Raw genomic sequence first — 25,787 nt, 5'->3', positions numbered from 1 at the left:
TAGACAGTGTTGTAAGCAATGCAATGAAATCCTCTTTTAAAGCTGACACTATTTGACTGCGTCGTGCTTGTATAGTGCGTTTTATTTTATTCTAAATCTCGGCTTGTGCATGTAAATAGGCTTTCATGAGCTTAGACGTTTATCTTTAGCTGGCCAGCCAGGATCGCTCATATCTGCAGTTTATGTATGATTTAATAGTGTTTGTACGTATGTATAGTTACTGTTCCATGCACGGTTCCGTATAAATATAACTAAAATACAAAAACGAAAGCAAGTGTCGAGTGGGTGGGGTGGTGAGTTGCTCAAGTCGTGTTTTTGGCCATTAACTCAATGTGTTTGGATTTAATCTGAATGCATTGTCATTTATGGACGTTAGTCTTGATAGGTGCATCGATTAATGAGAGGCCGAAACAGGTGGCGGTACTGCTTCCCGCAGCCAGCCGCCTGTCGGTGCTGCTCAAGCGGCTTGTGGCGTCACCAGGGCCCGCTGTCTGTGCTAATGCAGGCACGCCCACCCTCCTCGTGCCCCGAGCTGAAATGCAACCCCATGCACACATGATTTACCCCCCTTTATGACTCTAATGTCCTCCAGGATAGCAGCCCTGTGTGGTGAGATCACCCATCGTGTGTTGTGCACTGAATGCCCTAACCCTTGACCTAATTACAGTGATGTGCATGGAGAGAGAAATATGGTGATTTGTTTGGGAAGGGCAGATGTTTACAGATGCACGTGTGCATGGTTGTTTCGCACACCTTGTGGTGTGGAAATGCAATTTAGATCCTTAGTACAGCACTCACTTAGGCAATAACGAAATGGAAGACTGTCATGTTTTTTTAAAGAGTAGTTCACCCATAATTGAAAATTGTCATCATTTCTTCACCCTAATGTATTACAAAACCCACATTACTTTCTTTCTTCCCTGGAACACAAAAGGAGTTATTTATTCACCGTTTTCCTGAGTAAACACTATGTGGCGCCGTGATGATTCTGATTGCCGCTGGACTGTTTCCTGTGTCCGGTCTTCATAGGAAGCAGTGTTTTCACACTTGAGTCCTCTAAAAGAACCGAACTCAGACCCCTTTAAGTGGACCGAGTGAAAAGGACCTAGTTGTCTTTGCATTCACGCGGTCTGACACCTTGCAAGTGGGCTCAGATATCTTTTTGGTCCACTTTACCAGTTTCGGGGTCTCGGTCCTTTCTGTACTCACAATCTGTGTCATTTGTGGGACCGAGACCACTTAAAAAAATATATAGTATTTATTATATTAGGGCTATATTTAATGTTAAGAGTACAAATAGCTCTACATATTAACTTATAAGATAATATAAACATGCTTAATGCTCTCAAAATGAATAAGCAGCATAAGAACAACTTTTATTGATCTTTGGCATAAATATTATGTAATTTTGTATTATTACATATTGTTTTATACATTAAAAGAGAAAAGCAATGCAACAGAACTGAATGCATTGCATTTCTATATAAAAAATACTGGATTTAAAGGTAAAATTCAGCATTCAATATATTCCTGTTGTAATTTCTTAACTTTAATGCGGTTTTCAAGGCATCCGGTTAAACCCTCGAATCTTCATTTGCACAGAACACTAAATAAAGACCTTTGAGTTCATTTCGTGAGCAGTTTACAATCATTTCATTATGCTTTTCATGCTGTCATCTCCATAGAAACAGAGCGGCTCATCGCGTCTCTCCTGGGCTCGCGTTGTCATTTCCTGCGTACGGGAACCTGTAAGGGCCAAACATGTTCGGCATTACGCAAATTGGAAAATCAAGCGAGCTCTGAGTGTTTTGTCCACAATGCGCATTATTAGTGAAACCGAACCAAAGTCTGCAAACGAACTGTACTCACTACCTCCTGAGATGGGCTCAGCTCGGTTCACTTTAAAGGAGTTTTGAGATCGTTTAGTGTGTTCACATGTAGGCCAAAAATCCCACGAACCGTACTCGCACCCCTCAAATGAACCAAGTGTGAAAACACCCTTAAAACTACCAAAACGAGCATTCCAGTTGAAAAACAACCATTCTAGGCATTAGTTGGAGTTAAAATTTATACAGACTCAACTTGTGCAGTTAAGATGTAGTTTATGATCTCAACGTAACTAACCTTGGGCCATCACTTCATGTCATCTACCCGCTTAAACTTTCATGGGTGAGGCACTGTCAAAAGATGGTCATCACAACTCTGTAAAGTATCGGCACTATGGAGGCACGTTTTTTTGTGTTTGTTTTTGCAGTTTTAACAAATTTAACATGCTAAACATCACATTTTCCATGCGAGTGAAAACACTGGAGACCGGAAAATAAAAACAGTCTTCTGTTATGAATCGTGGAACGCTTCCTCGTTCAGGAAAAAGGCGGATAGCGGAATATCTAAGCTTTTTTTTTTCGTACAATGAAAGTGAATTGTGACCGCGGCGAGATTTTTTTTGTGAAGCTTATAATTTTATAAAAGTACATTACATGAATTCTTCTGTTAAAACTCATGTATTATTTGTGCTTTAAAGTAGTTAATATTGTACTTTTTACAGTAATTTTAGGGTCATGGCAACAAAGTTGTAAAATTGGCTATAATTTTACACACAAATGGTTAGTAAGTGATTTTATCACACTAGAATAATGTTAACACATTGTTTATAGGGATGTCATAAAATATTGATATATTAATTATTGATTGGCACATTATTGATATATTTATTAGGCATCGATATATTTAAATTAGAAGCTGAATTTGTGTGCTTTCCAATACACTCAGTTGGCCTCTGTTTAACAGTCTGGTGTAATGGCATTGGGAGACCACAAGAGGGCGATATACCATTTACTGAAGCCGGTCGTGGTCACGATTACACACACACACACACACAGGACGAGCTAAAGTGGTGCAGGAGATTGCAATCCAAAGATACTAAAGTTTTGGTACTTCAAGAATGAACAGAGTGACGTTGATGAGTTTGCAGGTTAGTGTATGAAACTGGTGTAACTGCACAAACTGAATGATTAGAAATGCCGATGTTCATGCAATTTCCCTGTATGTAGCATTGAATTGGTCTTTCATTCAAGCTGTCTAACCACAAAATGACATACTTGTAACTGAAATACACTGTGTAGGCTATATGAAAGATGCATGTCCACTAGGGCTGCAACTAACGATTATTTTTGATTATCGACTAATCGAACGATTATTCGAGTATTCGGTGATTATTACAACGATTAATCATTAGCTCTTAACCAACTATTCAGCTTCTGCCCTGACTTAAAAGGTTGTATTAAATGTGCTTACTAACAATAAAGAGGACAAAATCATTTTTGTCTAATTGACATTCACTGAATTAAAGGGAAAAAAAATACTTTTTATTAAGAAAATGAACTGCAAAAAATCCTATTGTTATCAAGTGTTTTTGTTTTGTTTTCCATTTAAAATGATCTACAAATCCTTAAAACAAGATACATTTACTTGAGAAGCAACATATAAGATATTTAGACTTGCTTTAAGAGAATGTATATTAAATATAAGTGTAATTTTTCACTTGGATATACATCTGCGAGTGCAGTAAAGACAAAATATACTTCAAGATCTATTCTCTAAAAGCAAGTCTAAATATCTTATATGCTGCTTCTCAGGTGAATGCATCTTTTTGTAAAGGATTTTTAGATATTTTAAAATATTCGTATTTTTAATATAATATTCAACATTCTCAGATAACAATGTTTTCTTCTGCAGCATAGCTGCTAAAGTAAATGTACGTTGTTTTAAAGGAGTTTTAGATATTTATATTGGAAAACAAGCCAAAACAAAAACGTATTTTGTCGCCGTGTATAATGGGGCGAAGACTCTCTCACTTTTCTGTTCACTTCAATCCATCTTAAACTCACTAAAAAACAAACTCTCTCTTATTAATAAAGCTGCGTATTGCCAATTTTCTTCATGATAAAGAAAAGTCGCGAGTCATCACGTTATAATCTAGCTGCATTAACGAGCGTCCCGCAACAGAGTGTGCATCAGCCGGGTGCAGTTTCAATCTCTTCCCCCTTAGATCGGGACATCTACTCGTAGAAGAGGCGCTGACCACACAGAGAAATGCCAGTTTCAGAGTTTGTAGTTATTTCCATGATCTGCTTCCCTATTATTTGAACTTTAATAAAGCTATAATGCATTAAATATAACTGTATTAAAGATGTAACGCCGGGATTTTTCCTTTAAAGACGCTCGACACGCAAGTTTTGCTTCAGCAGAGCAGCAGCTCCGGCTCCACTTATTCCGCAACGAGAGTGCTTCTGTATTTACTTATTTTGTATTTTTGCATTATAATTCCCTCATACTTTGCGATCTACATCAGCTGAAGCTGTTTGGAAAGTTTAGAATGCGTCTATGATCGGTGTAATTCTTCCTCTCGTCAGTCAGGCGTGATCTGCAGTGCTGCTCTCGCGCGTCATCATTAGAGTTTAATGTGATCTCATGTTATGTTAAATGAGATCAAACGACTATTCGACAATGGAAATTTTTGTTGACAATTTTTTGTCTACGTTATCGATAACGTCGACTAATCGTTTCAGCCCTAATGTTCACTAGAGCTGCATGATTAATCGTAAAACGATCGCGATCTCGATTCAGACACCCACGCAATCTCATTTCTAAATGACAATGATTCTGCAATGTATATTAACGTTCCCGTCACGTGGCATGCCTTTGTTAGGCAATCAAATTTCAATTTGAAATTCACTTCAAGACGTGTTTTTAAATGGTGATAAACTTTATATGGCATCTACAAAACACAGCGCTCCTGCGCAAGACGCTGAATAACTAAAACGCAACAGCCAAAGACGTTTGTCCAGCATAGTGCTTTACAAACTGCAGGGTGCAGCCACGATTATCTCTGTTCAGTTCAATATATGTGCGTGTCTTGTGATGAATGCAGCGCTCTTGCACGAGACTCTGCATTCAGGCATTCTTACTGCATTAAATCAGTATTAATGTTAATCTAATAAACACACAGTAAAGAGTGTCAAATATTTAAGTAGTTTCATTTTGCATTAAGTTACTTTTTTTTAATGTTTTATATTATAATTGTTTTAATGTTTAATTGCTACTGTTGCTGAAAAACTTAAGCACTGTTTACTCTGTTTACTCTGTTCTCTATTTAATTCTTTACAAGCTTGAAGCAAGTTTTACAAGAGAAACACTGAAGGCCTCATTGTTTTATTATAAATTGATAGTATTGATAAAAAAAAAAACTTGTGTAAAATAACAGATTTATTGCATATTTGCTTGCCAGCGCAACACGAAGTTAACATAGAACTGTTAATGAAGTTTTTTTCTGCTCATTTCTTTTTACTTAGCATGTTAGAAACAGTTTGTTTTATGCAGTTTTTAAATGTATTTTTTTATTTTTTATTTATTTATTTATTTATTTTTTTCAAATAATAACAAGGTGCTGTTTGGTTTATAATGTATTCGTTGCACCCTCTTGTGGACTTAGGACATTTTAAATTTAGATATTTGATTTACAGTGTTATTGCATTTTTGCATAGATTGAAGCAGAGAACATATTTGCCATAACCTCTAGTAAATTATATGTTACTATGTTTAGTACCCTTATGTACAGGTTTTGTAAATCACTGAAATAAGCATTTTTCTTCAGAATTTGAGAGAATCGTGATCTTTAAAAAATAAAAAAAAAATCATAATTCTCAATCAATCGAGAATCGTGCAGCTCTAATGTTCACAATATATCATCCAGTTATACATATGTAGAGTAAATAATCTTCGTCCTTTGATAATGATTTGGGTCGAATTGAATGGAAAACTATGCGAGTTGGGCTCCGTGTTGCTGCAGAATGTTGACGTTGAGCGTTTGTGGTGTGTGCGTACATTTTGTAGAAAAAAAATGTATTGTTTTGAATTAGAATTTTAGAATGCACCATGTCGTCTGCCAGATGCGTCCGGTGTGCAACCACCTATAATTTACCCTGTCGCTCACACTTATTAAAGTTGTGTTGAGAAATATGTCTGAAGAGACAAAGACTATTGTGCTACGAGCAGCCCTATTTATATTTGAAAAAAAAATCTCGATACATATCAGTAATCAACAAGAAAATTATTAATGCGTGAAAAGGCATCGATCCCAAGCCTGATTGTTCACGTCTTGTGTCTATACTTTTGAAAAAGTGAGTATTTTAACGTTTACAGATTGGCCATTTTAAGTGCCTCATTGCAACCCAGATTTTTGCTTTTTTGTTTTGTTTTTTTTAAAGAAAAGGAGGGATGAGTGAATTATTTTTTGTGGTAATCAACTAGTGGTTGACCGATATATCGCAGAGGTCAATAAATGGGCCGATATTCTGACTTTTTTAATTATCTAAATGTAACTGGATACATTTTCCAGTTTGGCCGATTTGATTCTTGAGGGCGCCAAGAATCACCTGCTTGCATGTGAAGCGACTGAGACATGTAAATGACCAGTCATTGTTTGTTTTGTTGTTACATGCTATCATGTTACTACAATAATAGACTGGTGTGCAACCCAGTGTCATTTAAATGGTCTGCATATCAGAGCCGCGGCAGACGCGTTTGAGCTCATAATGTTAAAGTGCTCGCCTGTTTCATTCTCCCTCTCTTTCCTCAACAGTTGAACTTAAAACTTTTAACTGTCTTGTCTAATGATAAAAAGGCAAATATCAATAAAACTATCATATACCATCTTTAAAAATGCACATATCTCATTTAAACAGATGTAATAAACCAACCTCACAAACCTTGAGCAGATTCAGCATCCTGTGGAGCGCTCGTTGACCTCTAAAGCACATATTCTATCAGCCTCTCATCAGCAGTTCCCTGTCACTTTTAACTTTCTAATGATAAAATGCAAATATCAATAAAACTTCTATTATATACCATTTGCAAATATGCAGATATCTAGTTTAAACAGATGTCATTCACAAACCTTATGGAAATCCAGCGTTTTCTTCACGTCAAGCACTCAACTAATATCTTCCTCATTAGCGCGTATTCCATCAGCCAGAATCAAAACATCAGGATCAGAAGTTCCTCTGATTCACAAATCATGATGGTCAGTGGTCACAATCCAAGCAGGCGATCCAGGCCATTTAAACTGTCAGGAGATTGTTGCTCGTGCTGGATCCGCACGAGCGCGTGAGTGCAACCAAAGTCTTTCTTGCAAGTCAGTCCGCTATCAGCCATGTTTGGAACGTTCTTGGGAGGCTATTTCCAGTCATGCCAGTGGGTGTTCTAATTTCTCCCATTCATTTTAATAGAAGTGGCCCATCTCTGCTAAATAGTCTCTGGTGCAACTTCAAGGTAAAAGTGCTTCACGTGTGCTATAAGTAAATGTTTTATTCACTATGCACTGTATGTACAGTTGGTTTGATTCTGTATTTTTGGAGAAAATGCGATTGCTAACGTGGACATGCCATCTACGGTTGCTGGACTACTTTGTGTACTGTTATTTCCTTCATCCTAATATATTAACAATTTCTTCATGTGCATATAAATTACTAACATTTGATGACTAAAAAGAAATCAGAAGAAACTGCTAGTTTATGTTATTTACTATATTAAATTGTGGTATATATTGACATTGTATCGGCCTATCAGCCACCCTGCTCTCTGGATATCGGCATTGGCCATTAAAAAAAACCCATATCGGTCGATCACTATAATCGACATTATGCCACAGTTGCTGTCGATTGAGCTAACTTGTATTGAATCTGGAATATTCATTTAAAGAAATGCTCCTGATTCAATGCAAGGTAAGCTCAATCAACAGCATAATGGTGATTAATAGAAAATGTTATTGCAACTCGTCCCTTGTTCATTTAAAACAAACAAAAAAAGCAAACATTTGAGGTTACAGTGAGGCACTTACAATGGAAGTGAATGGGGCCAGTATCTAAACATTAAAGTAAGCACTGTTTAAAAAGTATAGCCACAAGATCTAAAACATGACTCGTGTTAACGTGAATTTAGTGTGATAAAACTGGCCTACTAACCCCTTCTTTATAGAGTATTTAATATTACAACTTCGTTATCATGGTGACGTAACGCCCTAATGCCTTTTTATTCACCCTAAAATCATGTTAACACACAGTGCTTATGTATTGTGGCTATACATTTAAAACAATGTGTATTTTAACTTTTAATGACTGGCCCCATTCACTTCTATTGTAAGAGCCTTACTGTAACTGCAGTTTTTTTGCTTATTTTTGTATGGACTGCTGTTTATTATGCTTTATAGCACTTGTTTGGAGCTTGACAGCCCCTGAACCTCTTCCACTTTCATTGTATGGATGAATGCTGCTCGGACATTCTGTTAGCCTAAACTTATTATTTTGTATTTATGGAATAAAGAAAGCAACATAAGGATAATTAAATGATGACAGAATTAAAATTTTTGTGTGAACTATCCCTTTAATCCCACTTGACTTCACAGCTCACGTCATCGCGGATTCAATCTGACAGGTCTTATACTCTTGGATTGGAGTTATGAAATATGTTTTATTACTCAGTGCTTTTGTCGCTGTAAGGATTAATTCAGCTAAAAATATCAGACATTGCCAGATCATGTGTCTTTGTTTATTTACGCAACATGACGTTAATTTTAAACATCTCCAATGTGCCAGGGGTGTGTAGGGTTTTTACTGGTTGGCTTGGTCACTTCAAGTGCTTGAAGTAAGAACTTCTACTGAGAATTGTCTTTGACAACACAGTTTAGGGAAGGAAGATGCTTTTCAGAGTCTTGTTGCTAACCTCAGTTGATCAGGAAAATGAACAGGTTTGGTCATGTCAACTTAGGTTAATAGATGGCCTCTAACTTCTGTTTTCACATTGATCCTGTTGGTGTTTATGCATTTTAGATGTTTTTTTACATTGACTTTAGATTGTAATTAGACTTGCGTGTTTGAGGGATTGTCAAAGCATTTGTGAAATCAAACTAAGGCATTAGTAAAAGAGCATAATTTACCATGAAAGCTGTTAGTCATATCTAGGGATATAGATGGTTAACCGATTAAACAGCATTAACAATTTGTTCTACAGTGGCTATAAAAAGTCTACACACCCCTGTTAAAATTGCAGGTTTTTGAGATGTAAAAGATGAATCCAAGATAAATAATGTGAGATCTTTTTCTACCTATATTGTGATATTAAAACCAACATAATTCAAGGAACAAACAAATAGAAACTTTTAATAAAAAAGAAAAATTACCTGGGCTGTTTCTCAAAAGCATCGCAAGCTTAAGTTGATCGCAGTGACCATTGGCGCCAATGGTTTCAACAATCTACTTAGGCTTACAATCCTTTTGAGAAATGCTGCCCTAGTTGCATAAGTGTGCACACCATTTTATAATGGGGCATGTGACTCTGTTTGGAATTAACCAATTGCATTCAAACTCTTATTCAAAAGTAACTATAATACTCCGGTCATCAATTAAGTGATGCTGATTAACCCTGAATAAAAATCAGCTGTTTCTGTAGGATTTTCTTGGCATCTTACTGCTAAAGAAATGGTCCCCAAAGAGCTTACAAAGGATGGATTTGCAGGGACTCGTTGTGAGCAGGTACCAATCAGGAGAGGGGTACAGAATAATTTCTAAAACATTAGATGTGCCATGGAACACCGTGAAGGCCATCATCAACAAGTGGAGAAAATGGGGCACCACAATGGCATTCCAAAGAACAGGGCACCAAAAAAGTATGAAAAAAACAAGAAAACTTATCAGGGAGGCTGCCAAGAGCCTTACAGCAACATTAAAGGAACTGCGAGAATATCTGGCAAGCGCTGGTCACGCGCTGCATGTGACAACAATATCCCGTATTCTTCATTTGTCTGGGCTATGGGGCAGGGTGGCAACATGGAAGCCATTTTCGCAGATTTTGCCAAAACATATATCCAATCACCCAGAACCATGTAACAAAATGTTTTATGGTCTGATGAAACATATATACAACTTTTTGACCATAATTTTAAGAGGTATGTTTTGCGCCAAAAAAAAAAAGACAGCTCGTCAACAAAAACCATACCCATGGTGAAGCATGCTGGTGAAAGCATTATGCTATGGGGCTGCTTCTCTTCAGCTGGGACTGGGGCACTAGTCAAGATAGAACGAATCATGGATGGTGCCAAATACCAGTCCATTTTTATCACAACCTGCAGGCCTCCATTAAAAAGATGAAAAGGAATTTAATCTTTCAGCACGATAATGACCCCAAACACAATTTTAAGTCAACAAAAGAATGGCTTCAGAAGAAGATGATCAAGGTTTTGGAATTGCCTAGTCAGAGCCCAGACCTAAACTCAGTCGAAAACTTGTGGAATGACTTGAACAGGGCTGTGCGCGGGAGATCCCCTGGCAATTTGAACGATCTGGAGCTTTTTTGCAAGTGAGTGCAAATTGACAAATCAAGATGTGCTAAGTTGGTAAGACTCTTATTCAAAAAGTCTGGCTGCTGTATTAAAAGAAAAAAATGCTTCAACCAAGTATTAGTTGAGGGGTGTTCACACTAATGCAACCAGGTTATTTTAAGTCTTCTATTTATTTTATTTTCCTAAAAAGTTTCCATTTGTTCTTCAATTTGGTTGATTGCATCATCACATTGAAGGTGAAATAAGATTTGACATGATTTATCTTGGATTCATCTTTTACATCTCAAAAACCTGCAATTTTAACAGGGGTGTGTAAACTTTTTAAAGCCACTGTACTAATACTGTTGGTTAAAAATTAACCGAGAGGTTAATTAAAGGTGCTGTTAGCGATTTTTAGCGTTCTGAAGCTTTCACGTGACTGAGCCGTTGAATTAGTCACGCCCTCTCATTCCAAAACCCCATCCTCCTTTGTTTGCTGTTTACAAAGTCTACATCGGTCACAGATATCTCAGGACACTTATTTCAGTAATATCTTTAAGGGAGTAGGCAATTTTTTTGCTTACTTTCCATGAACATTTTTTTTGCTTACAGCACATTTAAAGAAATAACAGAAAAGTAATTTGTAGGGCTGGGCAAAAAAACTAAATAGATTTTTATTAAAAAAAAAAATTTTTTTATTTTTTTTATTTGGGCGGTTCGATATTGATTCTTAAAAGACACGGATCGATCTTTTACTCTATGTGTAACCCTCCACTACAAGGAGAGGAAATTGCTCGCATTTGTAACCAAATTCCGCGCTATGCGACTAATAATGTATATATTTGGCAACAGGCTGGTAGATGTTTAGATTTCACTCGCCAGTAATTCTGTGGTATAGTGTATTCAGCAGTGAGATCTTTTCACTGCGTGTTGAGAGTAAAAGTTGTTCCGTGTAATGCGTGTCCAAAAACGAGATCCACGCAACCAATTTGTCATTTGTCTCTCTTAATACCCTTCCTGTTCTCTATAGTCAATTGTTGATCAAAAACAACAAAGAAAGAAACATGTAATTCTAATCATGTGTAGGACAGATATGATAAATCGCATGATATCGAGTCTCTCATTATCATGCGCTCATTTACAGAAATGCCGTCTTGAAGAGACCATATCGGTTTTTAACACGTGTTCTACAAATCAATGTAAATACCTGTTAATAGTACAAATTATGTTATTAAACAATAAACATGTAACAAAAAACAATATATGCAATATATTATCATATTTATTGACTGAATACATGGATTTGTTTGTTTTTAAAACCTAAAATGTGACCAAAATGAGGAAAACCTGATAAAATATAATTAGTTAAATTAATAGTTAGAAGGTCCCTGTATAATTAACAGTATTAGTTGGGAGAGAATTTCTTTCATTTGTTAGTAAAAGGGACATTATAACAGAAATATAACCATATGAATCGATATCGAATTGAGAGCTTGTGAATCAGAATTGAAAAATCTGTATCAATACCCAGCCCTAATCATCATACAGATGTCTTTCTATTTATTTAGGGTTGAACTATGAAAATTAACTATGACACACAACAGAACAGAGCAATTGTTTGTAAGCAACTTGCTTATCCCACTTTGATAGTCAATACTCAATACATATTTTTGCTTATCTTTACTGTTTCATAAATTCTTCACTATTTTCCTGACTTATGAACTGCTTTTTGTCTTGTTCTCAATTTTCGCGGCTTTGTCTCGAGCTGCGGGTGCTTCTGCGTGAGGAGACGTTGTCTTATATTGTTATTAAAAGAGACTCATTACTTTGAACTTGCCCACATAACACGTTGTGGGCGCTCCCCGCTCTTTCTGGTACTTACGAAAATGGTCTATGCAAAACGGTAGGGCTGGGCGGTTAATCGAATTTTATTTTCAATTACGATTTTGGCTTCCAACGATCATGAAAACAAGATAATCGAGATAAAACGATTATTGTGCCTCATTCTGTTTTGCAATGAAACACCCCGCCGTTATCTTTAAAGCATCCTTTATTAAAGTTCAAATAATAAGGAAGCGGGTTATGAAAATAAACTCTGAAACTGGCATTTCTCTGTGCGGTCAGCGCCGCGTCTTTGAGTTGCGTGAAGTGACCGGGGAAGAGATTGAATCTTCTCCGGGCCGATGAACACTCTGGGGCTGGGACGCTCGTCACTTGTGCGCGTTTGCTGCAGTTAGATTATAACATTATGTCTCGTGATGTAGTGAATCATAATAAATGTGTCACGTTCACTGTGTTTATCTTTCATGAAGAATATCGGCGATAAGCAGCTCTATTAAGAAGAAAAAGTTTGTTTCTTGTGAGTTAAAGATGGATCGAAGTGAACATAAAGGTGAGAGAGTGTAGCCCGTTCTACACTGGAACAAAATACGTTTTCCAAAATAATATCTAAAACTGCTTTAAAAAAAAAAACGAACATTTAATTTAGGAGCAATAGTGCAGAAGAAAAGTTGTTGTCGGATAATGTTGAATACAATATTTAATCAGGGTTCGACATTAAAGGTTGTCCAGGACAAGTGCATTTTTGAAGGGGCAAGTGAAAGAGAATTTAGCTTGCCCAACCGTACAAGCAGACTGATTAAAAACGTCAATAACGAAAAAATAACTGGCTATATTTGTGATAGCCTAGGCCTGTGTCACTTATTAGAGAGTTCATATTCTTATTCTGCCGTTGAAAGTAATCCAGAGCACATAAGCTGCACCCTGTTTGATTGACAGGCGGCGTATGTGTGTGTGCTGTACATGGGCGTGTTCCGAAAATGCTAGCGCTAATGCGCACCTGAACGGCTTGGTGAGGTATTCATGTAAACACAGAGAGTGATATCTAAAGTGAATGTAAACAGCTGAGAAAAAAGCGGATTTGTATTAAAATGTCGGACATGTAAGTATAAGTGTAAGCTAATAGACCTGCTGCTGTCTAGTGTAACATTTTAATAATCAAACAACCAGAACAAGAAAACGAGAAAACCACTCACTGCTCTTGACTAAATAACTTTAGTAGCTTTAAAAAGTATTAATGCATGCTGAGTGACTCCAGCCAGGTCTCCTAAGCAACCAAATTGGCCCGGTTGCTAGGGAGGGTAGAGTCACATGGGGTAACCTCCTCGTGATCGCTATAATGTGGTTCGCTCTCGGTGGGGCACGTAGTGAGTTGGGCGTGGATGGCGTGAAGCCTCCACACGTGCTATATCTCCGCGGTAATGCGTTTGACAAGCCACGTGATAAAATGCGTGGATTGACGATCTCGGACGCAGAGGCAGCTGAGATTCGACCTCCGCCACCCGGATTGAGGCAAGTCACTACGCCACCACGAGGACTTAGAGTGCGAAATTGGGTATACATAATAAAATGTATTATAATCATACAGTGAAGACCATTAGTAGTTTTGTTGCATTTCATTCTGAATGTTTACTTGAATGCTTGATACTGCTGTTAAACACTTCTAAAACTGTTAAAAGATCACTGAATTTTCTTAATTTGTATTTTTTGTTCTATTATTTTTAATCTATTTCTATTAATTGCTGTTTTTTTTTATTGTTATTTAATTACTGCCTGTTTACTAGTCTTGAATAATTAAGAACTTGAAACCATTTTTCCATAATTAACATATTAGTTAGTGTTATTATTTGTTGTGGTTTTGAAGCTGGTACTGAGAATTGTCAAATTTCACTACCGACTACTGAAATTTTGGTATTGTGATAATTTATTGTACATGGTAGATCTTGCTGCAATAACATGATGAAAAAATAGATTTAATTCCATAGAAGTGTGAGCACCCCTGCTGTTAATGATGGCGATGGAGGCTTTTCTTTATTTGGCAACATAAAATAATTATCATATGGCAATACTCTCCTCCCCTACCCAGTGCAGTTTACATTTTTACAAATTAATTGAAGAATTTGTCATATTTCTGTTCGGAGAGTGTACACGGTAACCGTGGTGTCATGAGGTTGAGTAACGGCGCTTCAGCCTTGCTTGATCTCGCGGAGAGGGCGTATGCCTGTCGGATGATATTGCGGGGTGAATCCCCCATTCCGTGGCCGGCCCACCAGGAAAAGTCCTGGTTCTCCCTATGGCCAGTCCGCCCCGGTCAAGAATATTAAAGAGCAGCACTCATAAATTAGCAACGTCGGTACACCACAGTTGAATGCATATAGGGGAAACACTGTATTATAAATCATTAATTTGTTTTACTTTGGAAGTTTGTGATAAATGAAAACTTAGATCTGAACCGTTAACATTAATATATTTGACAGCTAGGGATGGGACGATATGGTTATTTCATGATTCGATATACGATATGAGGTTCAAGATTCGATATAAAATTGATTTTATATAATAAAACCGTAAATGACAAAATATTACAGAAAATTGTTTATTTTCTAAAAAATGTTTGCGCAAAATGCACATTACAATTTCTCATCAAAATAAAGTTCTTTAATACACAATATAAATAATCAAAGTTTAAATAAGATTTTCTCTATAAGAAAATATCACAAACAAATAAGCTTTCACAAACAGTGGGCTACATTCAAAACCTGTCCTGAAAAAAGTATGTGAAAGTGAATATTTATATTTTAATAATGTGTTTGTCATCATTTTTATAATCAAAATGTAACTTTGAAAAAATAAAAAAATTCTACATTTTATGAATTAACATTTATATCATAAAATTTTACATATAATAATGATATGAGCTATCACTGTTTAAAATAATGTGTATAATTTACAAGTAATAACATTGAGTTTACATTAATGTATAGTATAAGAAATGCTAAAAATCTTTAAGAGTTCAACGAGCGGCTCACAGTGTTCCTATTCGGCGAACATCAACGAGAATCTCTCGGTTTCTTAACCGCATCCATACAGTGTGAGATTAAAATGTGTATTTCTTTTAACTTTTTTATCTGACTGTAAAGAACAGAAAGAATATTAAGACACATTATTCAATGAAAGTGGAGTCGCCTCATCTTTGATGGACACACATTACACGGAGGAAACGATCCACTTTAATCCCAAGCACTTTTCATTAAAACAAGGCGATTTTCCAGGTATTCCAGCATTTACATTTCTAAAAGCACTTTAAGGACCTTGTGTGAACCCTTTAAACAGTGTAGAAAAAACCGCAGTGGGGGTAAAATCAAGCGAGAGAGAGATTTATGATGTTTGGTTGTTCATTTCATTTATGATCTCATGGACAGAAAACAATGTTGCAAATTTCAAAATATCGAGTTATGCCACGATACGGTTCATCATTTTTTGGTTCGCGATATTTAGAAATTCAATATAACGTCCCATCCCTAATGACAGCTAAGTGGTTTTCTCATGTTAAAAAATAACTTTCCATTGAAATGCAGTGTAATATACAGGTTTTTGTAAGGTATACAGGGATTGTAAATCAGATTTCTTATTTTCTTTCCATTTTCCCTTTTGCAGAGAAGCCTGCCATAGCTCCTCCAGTGTTTGTGTTTCAAAAGGACAAAGCACAGAAGGTTTGTTGTCTTCAACTATTTAAAGGAATAAGTTACCCAAAAGTAAAGATCATATAAGCTACTCTCCTTCATGTCATTCCAAACGTGTAATACTTTCTTTCCCCATGGAACATTAACGGAGATGTTAGGCAGAATGTCCAGCCCACTTGTTTCGATTGTAGTGCATATATAGTTATTTGGATTGTATTTGTGACACTTTTATGGTGTTTTGTGTACTTTCTGACCCGTGAGTATATAAATAACCATCCAATTTCATTGTGTGGAAAAAAGCAGCATTCTCTTTCTGTTTTTGTAGCCTATTCCATGGAAGAAAGTAAGACATATTGGTTTGGAAAAACATGAGGGTGAGGAACTGATGACAGAAGTTTGATTTTTGGGTGATTTTCATATCTCCTATAATAATCTGTACTAGAAACCTAGGCTAAACTAGATACTGTTGACATCCAAAAGTTCTCACATATAACATGACCTAAAATCTATAATTTATTATTTTTTGCAGCATTGAAATTGTATTTAATTTCTTACACCCCACCAAATGTAAAATCAGCAAATATATTATATTTTTTAGCGGGAATCAGTTTGGCAAGACTAGCTAAACTTTTTGCTTATATTACCCATAACAGCTGGCCTGTGAGTCATTGAAGGAAGAAGTTGATGAACATGTCAGCTACTTCTAATAATAACAACCTGAGAATATTATTTGGGTAGTAAAAATACTGGGAAATAATTAATCTAGAAAGTGCACAGGTTTGTATTTTATTACAACAACAAAATAGACATTTTACAATAAATGCTCAGGCGGTACATTAATTTATCACCCAACACCTGCCACATTTCTGCTTTGGAAAGAAAATTCACAAACAGCTGGTTAGTTTGGCTGGTAGTGAGAGAAGTTTCATATGCCATCTGACTAATACTGATGCAAATCATTTTCAAAACATGATTTTCCAGAAGCAAAATAAGCATATTTAACTAAATATAGAATCCTAACAGGATGTTTTTGTTCATGCTAAGAAATTATTTAAAAATGGGGTTCCAAATATAGTTGTTTTCCAGTAGACTTTGTTTCTCTGTAACGTAGTCCAGCTTTGTTTGACTTGTAATGTTTTTTTATTTTTCCTCTGTTCCAGAGATCTGCAGATGGGTCGAGTGCGGAGGATGGAGACGGTGAGTTTGCAGACTTTACATTTAGACTTGTGTCAGAATTACCATAAATATGAATTAGGATTGTCCCAATACTGGTATCGGAATCGGGACTGATACCGTGTTCATGTTCTTGTGCTCGTAAAAATACTCTGATACCAAAAATCGAAACCATCTCATGTTTAAGAAATGCTTAAAAAGTTACTGTCACTTTAAGAGTTCAACGAGTGGCTCACAGTGTTCCTATTCAGCGAACATCAACGAGAATCTCTCTGTTTCTTTACCGCATCCATACTGTGCGAGATTAAAATTAATATTTCTTTTTACTTTTTTATCTGACTGTAAAGAACAGAAAGAATATTAATGACACATTGTTCAATGAAAGTGGAGTCGCCTCATATTTGATGGACACACATTACACAGAGGAAACAATCCGCTTTAATCCCAAGCACTTTTCATTAAAACAAGGCGATTTTTCCAGGTATTCCAGTATGCGGAATACCTGGAGTGCGGAGGATGGAGACGGTGAGTTTGCAGACTTTACATTTAGACTCGTGTCAGAATTACCATAAGTATGAATTAGGATTGTCCCAATACTGGTATCGGAATCGGGTCTGATACCGTGTTCATGTTCTTGTCTCTGATACGGAAAACCGAAACCATCTCATGTTTAAGAAATGCTTAAAAAGTTACTGTCACTTTAAGAGTTCATGTACGAATGTCATTCTTTAAAAATATAGCGCACAAATTAAAATCACATCGTGTCCTATTGTGATTATTAAATGGAAAAGGCTGCGATAAATATATAGTTTGCATGTACTGCATGCTTCAAATGTGAGTGCTTGTGAATGTGTGGAGCCGGTGTTGTGCTGACATAAAGGCACAAAGTGCTCATACATATTAGAGCTCATTTATTCATATACGGAAAACACCATCATGAGCATCGTGCACTTGTTTGCATCAGATGATCGCAAGCTTAGCACTAATTCACATTGTAGTGTGGGATACATAGACTACATGTTGATTTCATTAAATAGCAGCCTTTTGCGATTTAGGCTACGTCTACATTAATCCGGATACATTTGAAAACGGCGTTTTCGTTTCAAAGCGCTCTCCGTCCACACTAGCGTTTTACAAAAGTTGCTCATCCACACTGAAACATCTGCAAACGCTTACGTCCCTGTACTGCGCATGAGTAAAACGTATAATGCTTCGACATGCGTCATTTCCGTCAGGCGTTTATTTACTTTCCGCCTCTTCGAAACGTCGCTGCAATGTACGGTCTGAAACGCAACTGTCCTCGCGTTCCGCCGCTGAACAACAACTGTGAGTAAACATCCCGTCTCCTTTGAAGGTAAGCTGAAATATGTACAAACTGACATTAATCTTTTACAATGCATTCAAACTGGAGAGTAGCCAAAACAGCTGCGATACAACGTCATCCACCATCTTGTTTTGGACTGAACGGGTCACATGACTGCGTCACATGACTAAAAATGCGTCATCGTTTTCGAAAGCATCCGTTTTCACAGTCCACACTACAACGCGAAAATGGCATTTTCAAATTTATCCACTTTGGAGTGCGTTTTCAAAAAGCTCTGTTTTCGCGGACAAAACGCCATCTCAGTGTGGACGGAAGGCCAAAACGGAGAGAAAAAGATGCGTTTTCAAACGAAAACGTATTAGTGTAGACAAGGCCTTGGTAATCACACTAGGATTGGGTCACGTAGCGACCTGCTTTTCAGGAAGTGAGAAGCTACCTTCCTAAACACACTGAAACGGAAAGGACTTCAAAATAAAAGCTAGCGCCAAAATAAAAGCTCAATTAATATTGGAAAAAAGTATGACAAATATATCACTACTGTGTAGTTATGTAATATTCACTGTACTACTACTAGTACTAAGAAATTTATATAATATATATAGTGTAATAGTAATACAGTAGTAATTGTATTATATAAGCAATTTCTCACATTTGTGATGCTCTGTTGTGCAGCACTTTATTTGACAAAAATAATACAATATTATGTTAAAAAAATTAATTGTTCTATTTTAATTTAATTACATTTTTAATGAATTCATTTATTTAGACACCATTTTAATGATAATTGAATTAAACTGTTAATATGGAATTTAGAAAAAATAAAGCAAAAATACAGGTATCGACGAGTAACGAAAAGGAAGTATCGGTACTCATCTCAATAAATGGTATCGGGATGTCCCTAATATGTATTCTGCATCTTTGTCAAACTTGTAATTACAAGTTGGAAAATCTGAATTTTATGAAAGCTCTGAATTCTTCCAATTGTCTGTTGTGATGTCACATTAAAGAGCACCTATTATGGTTTTTAAACATGCTTAATTTTGTTTTAAAGGTCTCATACACTAGATTTGCATGCATCCAAGGTCAAAAGACACTTTAATTTGCTCATAATTTAAATTGCAGTATTTCCTTTTTTTCCCAGTGTCAAAAACGACTCGTTCAATGATCCGTTCTAAAGGATTCATTCTAAACTCCTCCTTTCAGAGAGCCTACTCTGCTCTGATTGGTCAGATGTCCCAGTCTGTTATGATTGGTCTACCGCTTAGTGTAGTGTTTGAGGGCGGGCCAAAGCTGTTCGCGAGCAGCCAATGAAGACCAGAGGCGGGTTTTTGTTACCAAATTACATAGGTTAGTACAGGAAGTCAGTCTGGAATTACTAACGACTCGTTTCAGGTGTTCAGACTCAGTTCTTTCTTTTGGGAGTCAATAACTCCATTTGTCGTGCACTTTGATTTTTGAAACTTTGCAGACTTTTTTACATTCACAAACAGCTATATAACACACTACATGAAAGGTAATATTTGAAAAACCATAATAAGTGCTCTTTAAAACAACCAAAATGGCTTGAAAAGATCACAATAATATTCATATGGAATTATTTTTCAATCTGTTAACTTTTTGGTTCTTTGTTTTAGGGCTCAATTGTAAAAATGGCATATTATAATCAGTAGTGTAGTGCAGACAGTTTTTGACATTTGACTTAATATTCTTGATACCTCGTTCCATTTTTAAAATCTTTTGGGACAAGTCATTTAAGCTTTCAGACTAATAAACCATCAGTTTTATTCAGTTATAATCAGTTTTCTGAAAAACGATTACCCAGAAAAGCTTAATGTTCGAGCCATGGTTAAAGGTATCTATGTTGCTACTTCTGTACATATTTTTGATGCCATTTTATTATAACCAGTTACTTGATGTGCTTCCTTGCAATCATTTAGCAAGAATATATAAAGGTGAATTAATGTAGTAATGAAGTATTCACCAACTAAAGCTGCACTTGGGTCTATTTTGGCGTTATGAGCATTGCCATAGAAACATTTTTCGAAGTCTGTGGACGTGTATAGCTCAGAGTAGAATCTTGGATTTGTCAGCTCGTAATTACATTAATACCGAGAAGATGCAAATGAAGTTTTAGCAAAGTCGCCAACGATAACAACTTAACTGATGGACATGGCTATCTTTCATAACTTTTAGTTTCTGATTGGTCTCTCTATGTGATTGTTTCCTCTCCTCTCCAGATTCTGATCGGGATGATGGCGAGTACTGTCCCCCGGTAAAGAGAGAGAGGACCTCATCTTTGACCCAGTTTCCCCCGTCACATTCAGGTGAATTTACTGTAATCCATGTCACTGATGTGGAAAAGCGCTGTTTGCATTGAACGTTGTGGATGCCGAGTGTTTGGCTGTTTTCACTTTGTTTTTTCATCAAACTGCTAATTTAATCCGATCTCTCTTTTTCTCTTCTGCTGCAGTTCCCAAGAATAATATCTTCATGCCCTCAAGTTTATGCCAGTCTCCAACTGGTAATTCAGATTCTGAGCCAGGTAAGAACCAGCCATCGTTCTTTATCAAGCAGCTGTACTGTTTTCAGATTTGAACCTGAAAACTTTGTCCTAACCAGTCGTGGCACTACAAGTGTCAAGTTGGGATTTGCACGAGTAATCTGCTAATTGGGAAATTGTTCTGCAACAGCTATTCAACTATTAAGAACACTACTTGAATATCGCAAATTGATTTTCCTTTGTGCATTTGCCTACCTTGGGCAACTCTGAGTTATTCAGTAGTTTCCCTCTGGATCTCTCAACAAATCTCGCAGTTACAGTTGAGTCCACTGAGGGGCACTGTGGATGTGTGTCATCCAGGTGTTGGATGAGAGGAGGAGACATGATGGCATCTTTGTGTGGTTTCAAGCAAAGCAATGTGTGGCAATACTTGTAATATATAGATTCGTATTAAATTCTACTCTATTGGTAGTCAGATCTTGTTGGAGTCGTGCCAACCAACTGATGAGGATCTGTTTTTATGGTGAATAGGAAATGTGAAGCGGTACAAGAAACTCGGAAGCTTATCAGACCGTTATGTGCATTAAATATTTGAACACGGGCAGAGTGCATTTTACAAAAAGCCAACATTCCCCTCGTTTTTCTGAATTATAATATGGTGAGTGCAAATGTTTTACTGTTATTTAAAAATATATATATTATTATTATTAATGCATATTGTTAATTTCATTTTTCCCCCAAAACAAAAGCAAAGTTTGTTGAAGTTAGCTTATTTTGATAATTATTTGTAAATAAAAACAAAATATAAATTTAATGTGCGTGCCATACTTTTTAACTGACATTTTGGAGTACTCGACTACAAAATTACTAGAAAATGCCAGTTGTTAGTTTCCAGTAGTGTTGTCAAAAGTGCCGGTACTTCGGTACCAAGTTGATGATAAAATAAAAAAGTTGTAACGATACCAGTGTTTCTGCAGTAGTGGTAGTACCGAGCACCGAATCTATCCAGTACCAGCTGACTGACACACGGCTACTTTAAAATGCTCACATGCTTATTTTGAATGCATGCTCGGTTACTCCTTGTACACTGAAATTGACAATCAAATAAAAATTGTGACATGTCCTAGTGTGATTTATTAAACCGCTGAAGGCTGCAATCGTAGTGTGGAAGAGCTGCGTACTTTAAATCCGACCACTCATCCACTAGAAACTCCACAGACATTGAGAATCATTCACGTTGTATGAGATGACAGAGCAGAGCACTAATCTACTGTGAACCACGCAGCACATGTAAACTATATATTTATATAATTAAATCACAGCGTTTGCGCTTTAATCTCAGCTCAGCTTTATTTATATTGCATTTAAAACAATAGAGTTGACCAAAGTGATTCACAGTAATACAATTTAAAACATGACATTTAAAAATTAATCTAAAATACAAACACTCCAAAACTGTGTCCTACATTTAATTTACACTCTACAATATCAGGAAGATAAGACCCTTCCTCTCTGAACATGTCACACAACTTCTTGTCCAGTCACTTGTCATAACTAGACTGGACTACTGTAACGCTCTCATTGCAGGCCTCCCTGCATGTGCAATTAAACCCCTGCAAATGATCCAGAATGCAGCAGCACATCTGGTCTTTAATGAACCAAAGAGAGCGCATGTTACACCACTCCTGGTCTCTCTCCACTGGCTGCCGGTTGATGCACATATCAAATTCAAGGGTCTGATGCTGGCATACAGAACAGTCACTGGGTCTGCTCCAGCATACCTAAAATCATTTATGCAGAGCTACACGCCCACTAGAAGCCTGCGGTCGGCTAAGGAACGTTGCCTTGCTGTACCAACACAAAGAGGCACCAAAACACTTTCCCGGACTTTCGGCTTCATCATACCACATGGGTGGAATGACTTTCCCAACTCCATCCGTGAAGCTGACTCACTTTCTGTCTTCAAAAAACGGCTAAAAACACATCTTTTCCATGAGCACTTAACCAGTCACACACACACAAAAAAATGTCCTTGTTGCACTTTATTCTGTTTTGAATACTATTCTGATGCTAGTGAAACTTTGTAATACGGCACTTTTCATACCACTGTCTCCTTAAGATGATTCGCTTATGTTTTCCTCTTTTGTAAGTCGCTTTGGATAAAAGCGTCAGCCAAATGAATAAATGTAAATGTAAAAGTTCTATTTTCACTTTTAAAAGTTTTAAGAATGTGTTGATTAGACACCATTTTGATGATGAAATTAAATTAAACTTAAAAAATGTTCTGGAAAGTTCTGGAAAATAATAATTATTAAACTATAATTATTAAATAATTAAAAATAACTAAACTGGTGTGTTCAATAGCACATTATAATATTAGCATATTTTTGCTGCAGTATCGAGAACCGTGAAATTTTACTGGTATTGGTACCGACTACTGAAATTTTGGTACCGTGACAACACTAGTTTCCAGTGTAGTTAAACCTGAATTTCACAGAATATCTCAGCCACCCAGTACATATTTGATGTTTAATATGCAACTTTTGGAAGATTTTTTGGACCAATCAGATTTCACTGTGGGTGGGGCTAACCCTGTAAATTTTGTACTTTTAAAAAATATATTTGTCAAAACCCAGGACCATTTTACATTAGCTACTGAAGACAAAAGGTGTAAAAACAAAAAACAAAAAATAATCGTGGACAATCTATATTTTGTAATAAATAGTTGTCATTAATGTTCAAATGAGAAATACAAATTAAAAATTCATCAAATGTGTGATTGGCCTACCTTTGGACATTTTGAGTATTTTTTTTTATTTCTTTCCCTTTTCAACGTTTCCATAAAAAAAAAAAAAAGTGTATATTTTGATCATTTTTGACTTTTTATTATTTAGCCCATTCTTACTGGACGCTTTATCACGTTGCTTCTGGTTAGAATCTGATGTTATTTAAAACGTAAAATGTACAGAGATAGTTGACCATCCACAGTTTCCATCATGTCTGACTATCTTAAGCCAGTCGCATACCAGACCAGAGCGTCGCAGATAGGACAAGGCATGTTGGTTGGGCAAAAGAAGGTGGCAGTCCAAAACAGTCGTAGCTGGGTGTGCGTACATTCATAAACCCTCAATGGTTTCAAATTTTAGGATGCTGTGTGTCGTCCGCCAGACCCGTCCTGTGTGCGACCCCTTTACAGTTTGTCTCGTTATGAAATCAGAATTTCCACAGCCATGAATGGAATGCATTGCAAAAATAAATAACACTGCAATTTTATCACAGTGTTTTTTTATAATGCCTTTTAAGCAGAATATTCTCGTTTGATTCGGTAAGTTGGAGCTAGATTTCCTCCTTGCTGTTTCTGTCTCTCTTATCTGCTGATTCTCGCTGTGCTAATAGACTTATAAGACACTTCTCTTTTAAATAGCCAGACAGTATACAGTTATTTAAAACCAGGGTGTGGTGCTCTGGTTGTATACTGCACATTTTGGTCAGTGTAGTGACTCTTGGTACTCCATACAGAAAATTTGCATTCTGTTCATAGAGCTAGTATAAGTAGTTTGCCATTCTGAACGCTCTCGCTGTGTCTTTTTCGGTAAGGGATATCACCGATCTCTTTCCAAGTCAATGTTGTGTTCAAATGCGAATGTACTTTGTGTGTTTGTTTTATGCGGGATATTTGATCTAGTGTTGCGTAAGAGATGTTTGGTTTAGTATCTTTAATGTTTATATTTCAGAGGAGAAGCCTGTTGGGTTTAGGTTGAAACCTCCAACTCTGATTCATGGTCAGGCCCCCAGCGCAGGTAAGATCAACTCATTCCTGTACGCATATGCAATACGTGATGACCCTATGCCCTTAAGTGGATCACTATATTTTGAGAAGTTCTAAAGTATGACCTTAAACTTTAAGAAACAGAATAAAGTTTTCATTCCTCTTTCAGTTTCTCTTTAAAATGTCATTTTTTGCATTTGAAAGCTCTTTAAATAGATTAAAGATTACAAGATATACAGTGGCCACAAAATGTTGTTATACATTTAAGCAGCTCTTAAAAATGTCTGAGTGCCATTTGCATAAGATAACAAAATATCAAAGCAAGTAGCATTTATTTTAAAGAAAGATGGCACAAGCACACTTTTACAGAAAGAAGTTTGACAAAGTATTGTGACACGTGTCGAAACTGATGTCCTTGCTATGAAAATGTTGGATAATTTGCAAAATGCTCACGTGGTACTGCAGTGCTAGAGTTCCCCTGACATTTACATGTAAAATCTGGATCATTTAAACCACAACACAGAATTTGTAACTCAAATGACTTCTTCTGAATATTTAAAACAAAAGCACAGGGGCTGGAGCCTGTTTTGTATAAATTGTTTTAAGACTTTTTACTGCATAATTGAAAAAATACTTTTTGTATCCAAATAAATAATGGCTTAATGCCACATTAAGGTTATGATGTAATTTGATTTAATTGTGCAGCGTTACTGAGAACTGAAGTAAAAGTCTTTGACAACATTTTCCAAGACAGGAAATAACTCATGAGAATGCCAGAGACGGCTCTGATCTAGAGTCTAGAGCTGCAACTAACGATCATTTTAATAATCGGTTTATAGTTCGATTATTTCTTCGATTAATCGGATTAGGGGGGGGGATCGTTATTTCCTGTGTCTTATTAAAAATATATGTTCATTGTATTAATGTATTCATTGTGTACAAAAATGTTTTAAAATCAAAATGTTAAAATTTAGTTAGACTCGCTTGCGGTTTCGCGAAGTGGAAATATGCGCAAATACATTTTTCTCTACTATAAAGTGACATCACTGACAAGCTTCTCCCTGCACGGTGCACACATCCAACTAATCGATATGAAATTTGTTGTCGATTATTTTCATTAACGA

General features: G+C 36.4%; 1 protein-coding gene across 4 annotated transcripts in view; it reads left to right on the top strand.

Moving 5' to 3' along the window:
* ranbp3b (RAN binding protein 3b) overlaps positions 1-25,787 on the top strand; it is a 44,369-nt gene that overhangs the window by 4,262 nt on the left and 14,320 nt on the right. For all 4 annotated transcript variants that reach the window (XM_051700621.1, XM_051700622.1, XM_051700620.1 and 1 more), the window contains exons 2-6: positions 15,872-15,927; positions 17,058-17,094; positions 20,632-20,718; positions 20,865-20,936; positions 24,629-24,694. In XM_051700621.1, coding sequence (XP_051556581.1) covers positions 15,872-15,927; positions 17,058-17,094; positions 20,632-20,718; positions 20,865-20,936; positions 24,629-24,694 — 318 coding nt within the window. The remainder of the gene's footprint in view (positions 1-15,871; positions 15,928-17,057; positions 17,095-20,631; positions 20,719-20,864; positions 20,937-24,628; positions 24,695-25,787) is intronic.

The sequence above is a fragment of the Myxocyprinus asiaticus genome, chromosome 6 (assembly GCF_019703515.2).
Source record: "Myxocyprinus asiaticus isolate MX2 ecotype Aquarium Trade chromosome 6, UBuf_Myxa_2, whole genome shotgun sequence".
Classification (NCBI taxonomy): domain Eukaryota; kingdom Metazoa; phylum Chordata; class Actinopteri; order Cypriniformes; family Catostomidae; genus Myxocyprinus; species Myxocyprinus asiaticus.
The sequence above is the reverse complement of the archived record's forward strand: the minus strand, read 5'-3'. Positions and strand labels throughout refer to the sequence as shown.